Source organism: Argiope bruennichi, chromosome 7 (assembly GCF_947563725.1).
Source record: "Argiope bruennichi chromosome 7, qqArgBrue1.1, whole genome shotgun sequence".
Lineage (NCBI taxonomy): Eukaryota > Metazoa > Arthropoda > Arachnida > Araneae > Araneidae > Argiope > Argiope bruennichi.
In genome coordinates this window covers 15,375,794-15,393,245 of record NC_079157.1, presented here as the reverse complement: position 1 = coordinate 15,393,245, position 17,452 = coordinate 15,375,794, and the positions used below count along the sequence as shown (strand labels likewise).

At 34.4% G+C, this 17,452-nt stretch overlaps 1 protein-coding gene across 1 annotated transcript in view; it reads right to left on the bottom strand.

The window, feature by feature from the left end:
* Positions 1-3,254: 3,254 nt before the first annotated feature.
* LOC129976213 (transmembrane protein 242-like) overlaps positions 3,255-17,452 on the bottom strand; it is a 48,004-nt gene continuing 33,806 nt past the window's right edge. The window contains exons 3-4 of the mRNA XM_056089664.1: positions 7,976-8,113; positions 3,255-3,572 (exon numbers count right to left, since the gene is read on the bottom strand). Coding sequence (XP_055945639.1) covers positions 3,429-3,572; positions 7,976-8,113 — 282 coding nt within the window. The 3' untranslated portion in view covers positions 3,255-3,428. The remainder of the gene's footprint in view (positions 3,573-7,975; positions 8,114-17,452) is intronic.

Sequence of the window (17,452 nt, the reverse complement as noted above, 5' to 3'; positions counted from 1 at the left end):
ATTTTTAGTTTAATTAAATTTCTCTCTCTCACACACACATTTCAATTGTGTATTCTCTGTCGAATCAATTTTTGATTGGAAGGGGGGGGCACTTTTTCGAATTTTGTAAATTGTTGAAACCCTTAGACACGAATGAATCCTTAGAATAGAATGTTTTTTAAACTACTTCAAAAGGAAATTTAATTTTGGAATGATTTAGATTTTCAAAATGCCTAAATTTCAGTTTTGACATGTAAACATTTCCAAATTCAAACGTGGAAAAATAAAAGTAACTTTTACCATCTTGCATAGAAACGACTAAAATCCAAAATTAAAAAAAAATAAATAAATAAATAAATAAAACAAATAAATAAAAAAAAAATTGGAAATTTGAATTTTAAAAATAATATTTCAAACCTTGCATGGAAGCAACAAAGATAAATCGTTTTCAAATTGGTGATATTTCAAAGAAACTGTGAATCGATATGAATCACAATTTCAATATGAATATTTACAATTGATTTATCGTTTCTAGTGGGTAAACAAAACAAACAGATGATTACTGCGCCATCTGGTGACAACAAGGTAGATGAAATCTAGTACTTCGAAAGGAAGGATTTGCGTACCTGTAGGCCGTCTAGATAAGAAGGCGCCTTTCTTGAAAAAAGGACAATTTTGTCCTCCCCCAAAGAATAGAGGATTCTATTTTCGTTGAGAATATGTGTTAGTATGGAGGGCATTCACCCATTCAGCATACAGACTTTCCCAATTACTTCTGCGTGCAAATAACAAAAATTGACAATAATAATACAATTTTTCATATGAATTCTTTGGGGTTATTGGTGATGAAATTCGTGCTCTTGTGAAATACGACAAATTAATCGCATCAATTTAATTTTAGTATCCAATGTGTATCTTGGAAGAGGAAACGTAAAATACAAAGTGCACTTAGATATACGTGTTATATGAATGTATAAAGTACATTTATTTCATAATTTTCTTATAACTTTAAACGAGCGATTCTTGTATATACAGGGTGATTAAGAAATAACAAAAGGTGTTCGGAGTCCTGTAGCGTGTTATTTATTGGAAGAAATATAAAAAAATTTGGTCACCATACACATTAAAATATGCGGTTTCGATTTATCACGAAAAAAACATTAGTACCAAAAACGCCGATAGGGGAGATCCTGGCGCTGCAAGCGCATAATATGTGGAAAAAGAATGCATAACTGCCAATTGAAACAGTAAATAGCAACACACCACATACCAATGAAAAACGTTTATTATAGCAACTTACAAATTTGGCTCAAGGTGACCACCCACTTGATGTTGCAATAATTGCATGAGATACACGAGGTTTTCGGCGGTGGCTAGCAGCACATCGGCATTTATCGTCTGACATGTAACGTTATTTGATCTTTTAAAGTAGGAATATCAGGAACATGTCCTTGATATTAACAACGCTTTTCAAGTGAACCAGAACCGCCTCACAACCAGAAATGGTCAAGATTCAGATCAATGTCATCAGTTAATAGGTGTTATATGATGAGTTAATGGGTGTAAAATTTCAGAATCTTACGCAATATCTTCTGCATCGTCGAGAACGGAGTATTTGTTCGTAGTGACATTGAACTTTCACTGCTGATAACCTGCTTGATCACCTGATCCATAACGATAGTTGCAACTTCTTCAACTTGTTCCTACTTGATACCTTTACGTCCTCGGCCTGGTTGCACACCAAGAATTACTGTTGTTTCAAATCTTTCAACCATTCTTTGTAAGTTAGTTATGGTCATCGGTTCTCTGCGTAACTGTTTTTACTACCGGTATTCACGAAGAGCAGCACTGGCATTTTCATCCCGCTGATAAAACAGCTTGACTAATAAGGCGCGTTCACGTAGTGACAACGCAATCGACGGGCGAATTCTTACAGAATGACATAAATTCCAGTAACTCTTCTTTTTATCTTCGTTGTCATGTCATAAATTACATAATAAAGTTTTCGATCGCTGAGCCAGGATTTCCCGTATCGGCGTTTTTTGGTACTAATTTTTTTTTTTTTTTTAGTAAATCGAAACCATATACTTTAATGTGTATGGTAGCCACATTTTGTTATATTTCGTCCAGTACATAACACGAACAGGGCGCCTGTTATTTCTTGATCATCCTGTATATGAAATTATTCTGTGAGTCTCGGAAAGGTTCTAAAGATTTAGATCAAATTTCATATTTATATAAGGTTTTGTTTTTTATCTATATAGGTGACTTTCCTGAAAAAACACGATTTTATATGAAAAAAATTATAAATAACTATTACAGCTTTTTTTTCTATCTGCTCTCATGCTGACAATGTCATTTTGCGCCATCTCGTAAATTTTTATGGTATTTGCATTGTTGCCGTAGCCCACTGGTACTTCAACATTTTGTGAGATGGCGCTGTATGACACTATCCGAATACGAATACTTCGGCTCACGTCCAATAGCAACAATGCGATTATTGTGCTAAGCAATTCGAATAAGCTGTTAAATCAAGTGCATTCATGACTTTTATTTTATTTCAATGACCAGTTCATATGTAGGTAAGATTGAAAAATATATAATCGGTATGATTCGTATCTAAATATTTTCTACAAAAAAAAAAAAAAAAAAACCAATGAGAGAAGTTTGGTCTCTCTGGTATAACAATCTATTCTACTATTATAAATGTGAAAGTTTGGATGGATGGATGTTTGTTAGTCAATCACGCCAGAACGGGTGAACAGAATTAGATGGAATTTAGCTGAGAGATAGATTATAGTCTGGAATAGGACATAGGCTACTATTTATTCCGGTTAATTGAGTGCTTAATTGTTTATTAATTAAAAACTAACTTTCCCGCCAAAAATCTGCCAAATGAGTAAAGCTTCAGGGTTTTTTTTTTTTTGCCCCACGCCAATGAGATTAGGCTTAACATGATTTTGACTATTATTTCAAACGATTCTGTTTATTTTCTTAATGTTCGATACATTTAAAATTAAACATTGTTAATGAATCGATCTTTCGGATTCATTCTGAAGTACTTTTGAATTAAAATAAAGCAGAATAAAAGAAATTAAAAATTTATAATCGATATTATGTTACCCTAACTGGTGTAGTAAATTCATACATTTGTGTTGCCCCAATCGGCGTTGAAAATTTACGCATGCGCAGGAGTAACAAAAGATAAAACCATTGATGCTATAAATTCCAATCTATTTCCACGCGTACGAAGTCGCGGGTAAAAGCTAGTAATAAAATAAAACAAAGACTAAGGTTTTTAATTTTTTTTAAATTCAAATACATTTAAATCTTAATCTCTATGATACACACGACAGATGCACTGAAAGTTTATCTTCTAATAAGATAATTTACATTCAAAAATGAACACAATAATTCAAAAATGGCACATTCCTATGAAACAAGAAAAATCAACTGTCTTTCTTTCCTTTTTTATCTTCTTCTATGATATAATTCAAGAGCTCACGCAAATTTTTGAACTCAGAGCGTCCAGGATTTTCTGATTTCGGAATTCTTGGAAGAGCATTGCCAACTTTCAAACGAAATTCTTCAAGCTATAAGAGAATAAGATAGGATATGATATATAAAACTATTTAAATTATATGCTGAAAAAATTGGAGAAATTAAGATTGATAAAACATTACAGATATTAAAAAAAAAAAAAAAAAAATAGATTTAGATAAGATGAACCAAAATATTTTAAAATATTTAATTAATAAAACGTATAAAAGTTTTTATTTTTTTAAAGATGAATAATATGTTGTTATTGAAGAATCAAAATACGTTTGTGAGTTGTGCAGTGAAAAAGTCCAACAGACTCAATAGCCGATAAAGGCGCTACATTCTAAATAAAAGCTCGAATTCACAGCAGAAAAAGACAAACGAAGTATATACATAAGTAAACGGCAGCACAAAAGCAGCAAATCATTAATAAACAACTGTACTATCACAAAATACTCCAAGAATACCACAGGAGAGACTTCGCTCAACTATTGGTAACAGCTCAACACAGCTACTACTCGACTGATTCTTCCTGCCTTATGTCTCGGGCTTTTTACCTTCATGACAGGTCGTTGAATGTTCTATAAGAAATGTAGGAACTCGAGTCTTAATGGTGTAACTACAAGATTCTGGATCCTTCACTTTAATCGCCAAGTCAAGAAATGGTTGCCAAACTTCTCGCCAAGATCGGAAGTCACTGACGCCGCATCCATTTCAACAGCCATTACTATAACCCATATACAGCCATTACTATATTATATTACTATTATTCAACAGTATTTATATATTACCAGGAGACTTACCGATCGGATAAGCAATATTACAGATTTTTAACAATATTTAAATGATAATGAAGGAAAATATAAAGCAATGGAAATAACAAGTTATATATTATGCATTAAATTAGTGAAATCGGTTGATGTAATTTTCTAATTCAGCCACATCCATTTAATCGACAGAACATTTAGTCTACTAGTCCCTCGGTAACCGCGATATTTAGCCAATTGATATTCTTTGGATTCTTTGTGTATTTTATATAATGTTAAAATATATTAATTTGCAAAGAGCCAATGTATTCCTATGATTCGCTGTGTAAACTAATAAAAATCTCCAATTATAAAAACTCAAAAAGGATCGATTGAAATAAAAATTTCCTTTACTTTTACGAATAAAACTTGAATCTATTAATACAAAATTCTTTTTTTAATTACAAAACTTTCATAATTTCATTAAAAAAGTTTATTACATTACATTACCTTTTTGTTAAATCGAGTAATTAGTCTGCTAGGGATACTCATATTACACCAATTTAAATAAAACATTAAAAACAATTTCGCAACCGACTTTCAATTAAAGAGCATATCAGATCTGCATGTTTATTATTATTATTTTTTTTCTTGACAAAGATATTGTCTAGTGAAATGCAGACGATAAAAATCGAAATTAATAACTGAAAATGAAGAGAGAGAAAGAGAGACAATGAAATTAATAAATTAACTGCAAGCGATTTTTTTTTTATTATTATAGTTTAAAAACGATATTCATGATTCTGGATTTTTTAATTTGGCGCCTTGCCAAATTAGCACGAAAATTTCAGGAAAACAACTAATTAAAAATCAATGAAAAATGAATTTTGATCATTCTTGTTTAATATTAGAGAAAAATGTTCAAATAAAATCCTAAATACTTTGTGGAAAAGAACGGAATTATCATATAGGAATTTAAATTTTAATCAGCAAATGATAATTTTATTTTAAAAAAATAATAAAATACAGTAAATTATACCACAGGTACAAAGCAAATTTCATTCGAACAACATTTTTTTTTTTTTTTAGTGGTGCCTAAATTTTTTTGTAGCAGTTATTAGACAAATGCGAACAAATCTTCCAACAACACAAAATATTAATTAAAATATTTTTTGCATTAAAATTTAAAATTCGGGCTTTGAGTTTCATATTTAGTCATCATTACTATTACAGCGTATTAACCCTTTCGATTGGGCTTTCGTATGATTAAAATTTCAAATCTCTTGTATAAATGGTTCTCTTTACAATAACTCATGTAAAAGTAAGATTTAGTTGCCCAATAAGGAATGAAGTCTGACCCAGGACATAAATGCCCATTAAGGCTGAAAGGGTTGCATTTCAAAGTTGCAAGTGCTTTAGATTTACTGCATTTACAGCTAACATGCATGAAAATAATTTCAAGTATATAGATTCGTGAATTCTAAAATATTTTTTGTCTTTATGAATGAAACGTCTTCTTTTTAAAGTACTATATTGTTACGTATCTGTGATGCTTCTTCCCAGCATAGTTGGTTCCATTAGAGGTCCCAGGGCTAGGTGACAAACGTGGAGACCATTTGGCGACTTTGGCGCCAAAATAGATTATACCCGAAACATCGAGAATTTTCCCGATCCGTCCATTAGGAACCGAGATACGCCTCGAACGTTCCTGATTGGTTGAGAGGCTTCTAGCCCCGCCTCATGAGACCTATAAAAGGAGCAGCCAGCAGCTGCCGGGTCGTCGTGAACCAGATCGGAGTCGTAGTTGGAAGCGACAGAGAAGAGTAGTCGGGATCTACGGTAAATTGAGTGCGAGAGTAGTCGGAATCGACGATGAAGAACTGGAATTCCAGGGATTAGCAGAGCAGCGACGGAGTCAAGCTAGTGCTGAACTAAGCTGTGCGCTACTGTCTGCAGTAGAGTCTTGTTGTATGCTGCACGTCTCGCCTGAAGATAATCGTCTTCTACGCTGTATAAAGTTGTCGTCTTTGTGTAAATAAACGTCGTTGTTTTATTTTTCTACTGCCGCCTGCTGATTGAGCGTTCTCCACACCATATAACTCCCACTATCCAAACGAACCTCGGAAAATTCGTAACAATATGCATTCTGAAAAGAGACTAAGAGAGGACAGAGAGACAAACAGAGAAAATGACGCTTTTTACAAGGATGATGTGATTCAAGATGATGGCAGTCTTCCTCCTGGACTCGAACAGAAGCAGCATTTTTCAATCGTAAATGATGCCCAAACCCTTCTACTATTTAATTGTTGGATGTGTTTCAAGTATTGAGGTGATGGTGATGTTTCTTATATAATTTTTTTATTCAGAAATTTTTTGAGCTTCAGTATGACTTGATGTTGATCAAATGGAGACACTATTGTCACTTCCGATTATTTGCTCTATGTTATCGAAAAGAGGATTTAACTGGCACTGTATGCACAGCATAGCAATACTCAAACTGGTAAACACTTTTATAATATGAAGAATTATTTCCAATTTAATCTACTAAACGATTTTAACATGCAAAATCTTTAAATAACGATTGATAACAGGCTGGCTTGATATGCATGGGTTTAGCAATGTTTGACTATCCTTGGATATACTATTGGCTAAATATGAGCATGGGTTAGGTATAATTTTCTTCAAAACAACTCAGCCGGAAGAAGGCGAATTCGCCTATCCATTTATTTAACTTAAACTTGGTCTAAGTGTTCACTGAATGTATACAGCAATATTTAATAAAGATTTTACGGTGATAGTGAAGAACTAACGAATTCCCTGAATGCATAAAGCATATTTTGATGTGGATTTTAGGTTGATTGTGATAAGCTAAGGAATTCCCTGAATGCACATAAAGCGTTTATTTGACGTGGATTGTACGGTGAATGTGATAATATAAGGAATTAATTCCCTGAATGCATAAAGCGTTTATTTGACGTGGATTGCATGGTGAATGTGATGAGCTAAGGAATTTTCTGAATACATAAAGCGTTTATTTGAGGTGGATTTTAGGTTGGTTGTGATAAGCTAAGGAATTCCCTGAATGCATAAAGCGTTTATTTGACGTGGATTGTACGGTGATTGTGATGAGCTAACGAATTCTGCATGGAGTTTTTTATGATGCGGATTGTGATAAATTAAGAAATTTCGCACAGTTTTTTTTTTTTTTAATTTACGTGATTGTGATGGATTAACGAATTCCCTGCATGCATAAAGCACTTTTTTTAATGCGGATTTTATGGTTATTGGCATCAGTCAAGGAATTTCCTGAATGTATAAAGCGAATCAAACGAATTCCCTGAATCCATAAATCATTTTTTGATAATGATTTTACGACGATTGTGAAGAGCTAACGACTTCTCTGAAGAGATAAATCAATTTTTGATATGGATTTTACATTGATTGTGAAAAGCTAGTGAATTTAGCGTCAATAAGATACTTCGGGCAAAGATCGAATTATAAGATCAAAGAACGGCGTAAAAAAGTCTCGCAAAGATTTTTAAATATTAAATTAATGTATATTTTGTATTATCAAACTTTATTTTATTATATTTCCTATATGATTAAATTTAATTTAAAAAATAACACCAATAGAAAAGAAAAAAAAAACATAATGAGTTAGTTAACAGCAATATTATCAATGAGAAAATGAACACAAGGCCCATACTTACATTTTTCACTCCCATCATTTTCCACACTCCGAAACAGAAGACGCTGAAACCAGAAACAGCATAAAATGTGCCCCAGCCGAGAGCTTTCATTGCCAATGCCCCGCCACTCTCGGGGAGCTCTTTGGTGGGCATCATACCCTGGGCGCAAGATTGAAAAAACAAGTTATTCTCATATTAGGGGGAAAAAAAAGATTAATTAAATAAATATAGAAAGGAAATTTTCACTCAGCATAGGAATCATAATAGAATCAAAAATAATAATAAAAAAAAGCAGGAAAAAGAGGGTTTTAGGTTTAATTAGATTAACTTAGGAATAATAGAAGGAAAATAACAACAACAAAACAATAAAAAAACAACCATTTAACTAGCTTGTATGCTTCCACGGTGCATTTAGAGTCAAATTCTGTTATAGTATAAAAAGATTCCAATATGCGTTTTAGACTTCTTCTCTTTGATTGACTGTAAAATTAGATGCAAATCTATAGTTATAATATAGCGATAAAACACACACACACACATTTCATTTAGCTAACTTGTTGCTTTTTTGAATTGTCAAATTCATATACAAAGCATGGATTTCATCCCAATTTTATACAAATTTATTATTTTGGTGATAAAAACCATATATCAAAATTTACTCTGACCCACAAAACACACGATCGATACAAATACAATAATAATAATAATAAACAAATAGTGGCCGGGATAGCCTGTTTGGTAGGGCGCTGGATTCGCGTCCGTTGGGTTGCGAGTTCGAGCGCCGCCGGCCGAAGACTCACCGTGTGTGTGACGGCTGGCGCACAAATAAATCTGTCGTGGTCCCAAAGTCCTCCAAGTCGAGAGTAATACCATTGGGGGTACTGGATCAGGGATGATCGTTCTCTGATTCAGGTCTAAATTACGATCTGTGGATGAGTGAATGAAATGAATGAAGTCTGCCCCGAAAAAAGGGTTGTGACGTGTGTGTAGCTAAGTCGTACTCTTGGCCCTAGATCCCTAGATATGGCGCTAATGAAAAATAAGGGACGCACCCTTGGCTTAAAATCACTGACTTCTATGACAAGTGCCATTAGAAACAACAACAACCACAACCATTGACTTAAAAATCATATATTAAAATATTTTTATCAAACTGATAACATCGAGATATTATGTTCACAGTAATTGAAAGGACATAACATAATGCGATTCTGCGCCTCTCCCGGTGCCTATAACACTATCTAACCAGTTGATAATCAACATTGATATCTGCGATTAAAAGATGATGATGAAAATTGCCATTTATGCTTTATTCATTGCCTACGCGATTTCGAGCTTCAAAACCCCCTAACCAAAACAACATCATGTTCTCACATGATAAAAAAAGGTCCATTATTATTATTTTTTTAATTTTGGCATTTAACAGGTAAAATTTGGTTTCATAGATATTATTTTCTGTCTTTTTTATGCAAAAATTCAAACATATAAGTATTTTTAAACGTTCTTAAAAAAAACAAAAACATCCCGAACTTAGTCACGTGTCTTCAATAATAATCAGCGCAAGAGATCTTTCCAAAAATTTCTAGCGTCTTCTCTGATAAAAGTGTACATAAAGATACCGGTAAGATAAAGGCACCCTACAGGACGTCTTGCATTGCATTGGCGTATAATAGTTACGAACTATGAAGCTTTGGCATAAATTTAACAGTTTTATTGAATCCATCGTATGGCTTTTGGCGAGATTTTTGGCGCTTAGTTCCTGGTATGCAGTTAATAGTATCCGAAAATCGAATTTGTGTTTTAGACGCGTTTTCCCCGACCGATTGAAATAAATTGACTCAGTGATTTGATCCTTGTAGTCGCGAAATTCCATACCAAATTTGATATATTTAAGTCATTACATCTTTGGCATACTTTTAAAGTACAGACAGACAGATGCTCCACACTATCGATGTTAAACCTTTGCGCTGAATTCTGAATTCTATCTAGCTCTTTTCGTTTTGTAATTATCGTATCAGAACAATCAGACAGACAGACTGCTTCAAGATGGATTTTGCTCAAAATTCGATAGAAATATACAAATTCGGTGCAAAGACTGTTTACCGAATTTTACCCGTCTATCTATCTCAAAGCGTTTTTGAGTTATCTTTGTCACAGACAGACAGATGGACATTTCATGTGTTTTTTAAACTAAGGGATATTCAAATGTAGAAATTCGTCAAAATCTCGAATTCAGATTTTTTTGACGATTACTATTGTAACATTCCCCGTTTCCCAGTACTGATAAGACATTTACAGCCAGCTGTGTCGTCGCTGTTATTTACTAAACTCCTCGAGATAGCCAGATGGTGGATCTTTTCACCTGGGTGGTCCCACATCTGTTCATTAGCGACTACAATAAAAGACCACATGTGGGAATTCCTCGTCCAAGAGATATTGATAGTACCTTCAAAGAGAAAGGGGTGTCCAAACATCTGGATGCTAGATGTTTCTCTTTGTGAAAGGATCTTCCCACGACCCACTGGCGGCGCTGAGAGAGCATATTGCTGAACCCCGATTGGCCGAAAGAGAGCTCAAATGACCAATGTAAATTAAGAGGCGGAGATTGTCGCCGAAATAAAGTGCGGAGATTTTTTTTTTTAGGGAAGAGGAGAAACGAATCGCGGGAGACTGTTGGACTACGCCTAAGAGTTCGGAGTCCGTAAACCAATTGAGTTTCAAGAAACCCTTCGACTTTGACTGTTGTATCTCCTACTACAAGTGTCAATAACTATTTATTTAACCAAGATTAGAACAAGTTGTTTTTTGTATATATAGGGCTGTAAAATAAAGAATTGTCTGGAAATTCTGCTTCGTTATTTGATCAGTCTAGATCAGGACATTACACTATACTTTCTCTATACTACGTATACGAAAAAGTAAAATGAGTCTTTTCTAGAGGAAATAAAAATAATGGGCTTTTTTAGGGAGCTCCAATAAGATATACTGATTGATACTGAATTGTATCCATCTAGGCTTCTTGCGTTTTCTAGTTATCGTATTAACGTATATCCGAAATACCGGACAGAGACACATTCGTTGAACGGATTTTACTCGCAATTTGATAGAAATCTACAAAATTAATTTATAGACTGTATACCAAGTTTCATCTGTCTAGCTCAAAGCGTTTTTGTTACCTTTGCCACAGGCTGACAAACATTTTCTAAAAATGTGTTTTTAAAACTGAGGGAGGTCTACAATATGGAAACTCGTCAAAATCTCGAATTCGAAGTTTTTAACGATTGCAGCACTTTATATTTCGTACACAGGAAAGTAAAAATTGGCAACAGTAGAAAAATTTCTTACGTAAATTTCTTTGGACTATTGGATATTAAACCCCCTTTGTTGCGATATACGTCAAATAAATCGCGCCAATTCAATTTAAGAATCCAATGCGTATCTCTCAGGCAGAATCATGAGATGCAAAACGCATTTATATATACGTATATCATGTGACTGCGAAATTAAACATATTTAATGATTATAACAATAATAAAAGAAAACAAAGAAGGTTACAAATGTTTTTTGTTTAATTCAAATACATCTGAATTTTAATGGCCCCGGTGGTCTGGTGGTAAGGTCTCGGCTTCGGAACGGAGCGTTTCAGATTCGAGACCCGATTCCACCGAAAAACCGTCATGTAAGCAGATCTGGTGCATGTTAAATGTCCGGGTCAAAGGTCCTCCGGCTGGTATGGAGAGGGGAGGGGGTGCCAGCTCAAGTGTCGTCCATCTGACCGCGTTTCAAAATTATGAGGTTCGTTCCAAAATAACCCTAGTGTTGCTTTAAAACGGGATGTTAATACAGTAGACACCCGATTATTCGCGGGCGGGTTATCCGCGCCTGCCGCACTAAGTTTTTTTTTTTTTTTTTGCTTCCAAGCAAAGAGAAAATGCTTCCAAAGCAAGAAGCAAGCACAAATGACTGATTTCTTCAAAAAGGTGTAGTTTTACAGTTATGCTTTTGTAATTACATAATACATTACAGTATTAATTTTTCTGTGTATCCTTGACGATTCTCGTAAGTGGAAAGCACTTTTCTGTTTTCATTCACAAAATGCATTTTAGGTTAGTTTTGAGTGATATACTAAAATATTAAGCGTTAGTGAAACATTTCCTGCTGTTTATTTTACGTTTTATTGTACATAAAACGATTTTTCAAAGTTGGAATGACTGTTTTCTCTTTTGCTATACCCGTTTTTAGATTTTTTTGGATTATCCGCGGAGGCCGCGCCACCCAATTCCGCGGATAATCGGGATTGTACTGTATAACAAAACTAAACATCTGAATTTTATCTTTATGATACACTCAACCGATGGATTAGAAGTTTTTACTTCAGGTAAGATAATTTACATGCAAAAATTAAACCTATCATTCTAAAATGATATATCCTAATAGAAAAGAAAAATTAACTTTTCTTTTGTTTTCTGGTCTTGAACATACAATTTTATCCAACATATAATTTTTTTCTAATGCTTATTTCTTGTGTGTGGGTATACGAGTATGGCGAACAAATTCAGCCAGATTTCAGAATCTTATAACAACTTTTGCTACACACACACACACACACACACACACACACACACACACACACACACACACACACACACACACATACACACACACACACATGCTTAGGCACTTGCTGCTCTGCACAATGCTTACTAACAACGGGTTCAAGCTCGTCCGATCGATTTAGGTTAGCAACTGACGAAATAAACAATGAAATCGGGAGCAACAAAGTTTCATCACGCTCACGTCAAAAACTTCTTTCGAAAACTTAAAATCAGAATTAAAAATCTGTCATCATTCGCTCCTCCATCTTTCAGCTATCAAGACTCAACGCCACTTGATATCTTTGATCTGCGGCTTAAAGTATCAATATGCCTCGGGGTTTTTGAAATTTGCCCCGACTTCAAACGCGTTATCATCAGAAGACCTGGCTAAGGTCCAAAACCTTTCTAATTCGAGTGCGCGGCTCGGTTCTTTTTACCTCCTTTGTAAAACTAGCACGGAAAATTAATATTATGATGTGAAACACATAAAGTACAGTGACATGTGTTTTTGCCAGAAAAATGTCAATCCAGCAAAAGTATGTCAAACTAAAAACTTAACAGGGTCAAATAAACAAGTACACTTAATGTTTTTACAGAAAGAGGCTTATTTAGAAAATAAGAAAAAAGGGATTTTGTTACAAACAACTTCCTCGGTTTCTATCATGTAAGGATGTCGTTTATAACAACATGAGATCAAAAATGATTTTTCCTAACTGATAGGCAACCAAGCGTGCTGGGCTAGTATTATTAAAAGTTCCCTAAAAACAATATTAATTTTTCGTTTCTGCGGATATTTTTTTTTATTATCTTGTATACTAAGTATAGAGAAAGTATTGTAATAGTCAAAAAATTAGAAATCGAAATCTTGATGAATCCGCATAATCAAACATCTCTGAGTTGGAAAAACAATTTTTGGCATTATGTCTGTTTATCTGTCCGTCGGTCTGTGACAAAGATAACTCAAAAATGCTTTAAGCTAGACGGATAAAATTTGGTATCGAATTTTTACAGCAAATTCATAAATTTCTATCAAAATTTGAGCGAAATCCATTCAGAGGATTCCTGTCACTCCGGCTATTCGAACATGAATTAACACAACTTCAAGAAGAGTTTAGTTATATTAACGTCCCGTTTTAAAACAACACTAGGGCTATTTAGGGACAGTCCTCGTAATTTTGAACAGCGGTCAGATGACGAGGACGACATCTGAGCTGGCATCCCCTCTCCAAACCTCCACCCCACACCAGCGGGAGGACGTTTGCTCCCGACGGATTTAACGTGCAGCAGACCAGCCTACACGACGGTTCTTCGCTGGAATCGGGTCTCGAACCTGAACCCTCCAGTTCCGATGCCGAGACCTTACCACCAGGCCCCACAAAAAGAAGAGAGCTAGCTGTATAAAATTTTGTACATATATTCAACATCTATAATGTAGACACATTTTGAGTCAAATAAAAATAAAACTCCGCATTCACTTAAATGTATCAAATTTGGTATGGGATTTTGTGACTACAATTGCATTTCTGTGTCAAATTTCGTTTTAATCGATTCGGAAAAACACGCCTAAAACACAAATTCAATTTTCGAATACTATTGAGAGCATACTAGGGATTAATAGACAAAAAACTCGCCAAGGATCACACAGCACATACCGGAAAAATGCTTAAATCTCTGCCAAAGGTTAATATTGTTACAAATCTGTAATTTTGCTATCCGGCACGGCGTGCTGAGCTTGGCGACCATTTGGCGACTTGGCGTTGAATTTGGCGAGTTTGGCGACTAAATGGATAATACCAGAAAGTTCGAGAAGTTTCATGATCCATCCAGTAATAACAGAGATACACTCAGATACGCCCTGATTAATCAGAAGATTCTAGCCCCGCCTCCCGGAACTATAAAAGACGGGCACTCAGAAGCTACGAAGAAGTCGTGTGTATCGTCAGAAGTGTGTGTATAGTCAGAGGCGATGGTGTGTGAGAGTGGTCGGAGTCGCCGACACGTAGAAAAACTGGAGAATTAGACAGCAAGAAAGCTGCTGCACTAGCAATTAAATGCGCTGAGTTATTACAATTGAGTGACGGTATTTGTAGAAGAAAAATTTTGTAACAATATTTTGTAACTATAGCACGTCAATGCCATGAAAGGTGTTCTCTGCCTTATTCAAGGAATTAAGACAGAGTATTTAGCATAAGAGAGAATTTTTTTGCAGGGGTGAGGAGAGTAACTTTATTAAAGAGCATGCGGGAAAGTTTTGAAGAGACCACTCTCACCGGTTTGATGATTTTGTTTGAATCAACTTCCGTCATGTTTGTAAAGATGCAGTTTCGCAATAGATTTTTCAATGACTTCCTGATGTTCCAGAGTTTTAAAATTCTGTTCACTGATACATTTTCAACGACAATGCGCTATTTTAATGTTTTGAAAACTTGATTATCAATTAATTAAATTTAATTGTTATTTCATATTCGTGGCGCCATCTGGCACTGAATTCGCACAAACCTGATTCAAATTCATAATATTTATAATTATGAATTGGGGTGGAATGAATATCATTATGATCCGTGCAGTGGAAGTAAGAGGACCCATGTTTTCGGGAACATTTCTTTAATGATCATATTTCACACAAAACAAACACAAACACGAAAGATAAGACTTGACATGAACGCGCGCACACATTAACAGAACAGCATCTCATCTCATTATATTTACAATCGCAATGCACTATGGGATGCGTAATTAATCAGACATCGCCATCTATTATCCAAAAGAGAAGACAGAGTAATGCAACTGCTACAGCATAATAAATTAAAAACTAAAAAGTTAGAAAAGATTTTGTTTATTTTTTTACGTTTTAATAACACTATTAAACTTTTTAAACAATACATTAGTAAAACTAAATTAACAGAACTAGACTCTCTCGACCCTGAAAATTAAAGAAATGTCAGTTGTAAATAAAGAAAAAAATTTCGAAGTAAAATTTAATTTAGGACATACAGAATGGACAATTTATTTTAATTATAAAACAGTAGGAAAATATTTGTTCCTGAATGTATTTTTTAATGGCAAATCGAATATATTGTTACAAAATTTTTTTCTTCTACAACAAATACCGCCACTCAATTGTAATTACTCAGCGCATTTAATTGCTATAGTTCATTAGTTCAGCAGCTTTCTTGCTGTCTAATCCTCCAAGACCTCTACGTGTCGGCGACTCCGACTCTCACCACACACCGCCTCTTTTTACGATCCACACGACTTCTTCTCCAGCTTCAGATTGCCCATCTTTTATAGTTCCGGGAGGCGGGGCTAGAATCTTCAGACCAATCAGGGCGTACCTGGCTGTATCTCGGGTCTTAGTGGATGGATCGTGAAAGTTCTCGAACTTTCCAGTATTATCCATTTAGTCGCCAAACTCGCCAAATTCACCGACAAGTCGCCAAATGGTCGCCAAGCTCTCAGGTCATTGACGTGGCAGCCGCTCAGCTCAGATCTTACAACGGTCTTTCTTACGGTGATACTAGCCGTGATGGGAAGCAAATTACAAGTTTGTAACAATATGTTACGATGCGATAGTTTTCAAATACATCAAAACAAACAGCGAACTTACTTTAGTTTAAAAATATACTAATAATAAAAACTTCAAAGAAAATAATGCATGGCACGTAAATTCAAAAAAAAAAAAAAAAAAAAAAAATGATATTTTGCATGATAAATAATCTCGAAAAATTAATACGATTGAGTAGAAAAAATATACAAAAAATATATTTAACAGATATGCAATGTTTGTAAATAGTGTTGTATGAAATTGCAACCGATTGTAATGAACAGAATGCATTCTAAATGCATCTAAATTTGAAGAGAATGCATTTCGAGAAAATGGCAAAAAATTCTGCTTTTTCTATCATAGGAGCTCCTGTTAGATTCATTGTTAAAGGATAATGTATAAACTTTCAACTTTTCTAACATATACAATTCTGTAATCAATCAAATGCCCTTTATTTTATTAGATTAAAATTTTTTAATCATTTTAAGGTATAAATATTTCCAGACTCCTTACAAACTGTTTCTAAAATTTTTCTTTGATGATGATGATGTCGTATCCGCGTTGCCACGGAAAGGGGGTGCAGTAGCTTCTGAAGGTAAAGACCCCTGAGCACCCGAGGGCAGAAGTCTGACTTCTAGCTCATATGAAGATGACACTCACACACTCGCTTGCACAACCCCTTTTTACAGGGGGGTACATTCACACACTCCACAGATAGAACACAGATGAAGAACAACCACGCCCGAACTGGGATTCGAACCCGTTACGACCACATCACGGGGAAGATGCGCTACCCCTATGCCAGGACGCCGGCATAATTTTTCTTTTATGATTATGATAGTTTTCGGTGATAAATTGTGGAAAAAAAAATATTTAAAATCAATCCAATTTTTTTTAAACCTTCCATGTGTTTTCAGTTTAATTACTATGACGTATTTTCTGTACATTACGCAAGTTAAAAAAAAATATTTTCACTTTCTCATATAGGAAGTATGCAAAGAAAAAGTAATGAAATCGTTAAAAAAAAAAAAAAAAAATTCGAAATCGAGATTTTGACAAATCTACAGGTTTCAAACCTCCCTAAATTAAAAAAAAAAAAAAAAAAAAAAAAAAAAAAAAAAAAAAGCATATGTTTGGATTATATTTTTATATGAATCTTACAATTCTATGTTTTGAGCTAGATGGATGAACTTTTGATATATGGACTGCCCACTAAATTTGTGGATTTCTATCAATTTCTAAATGAAATCTCTTCACACGAACTTTATTTGTTCAGCTGTACGAGTATAAGTGAACGTTATAGTTACACAATGTAATTAAATTCAGTGCTTTCTACATTTCAGATACTAATATGTAAAT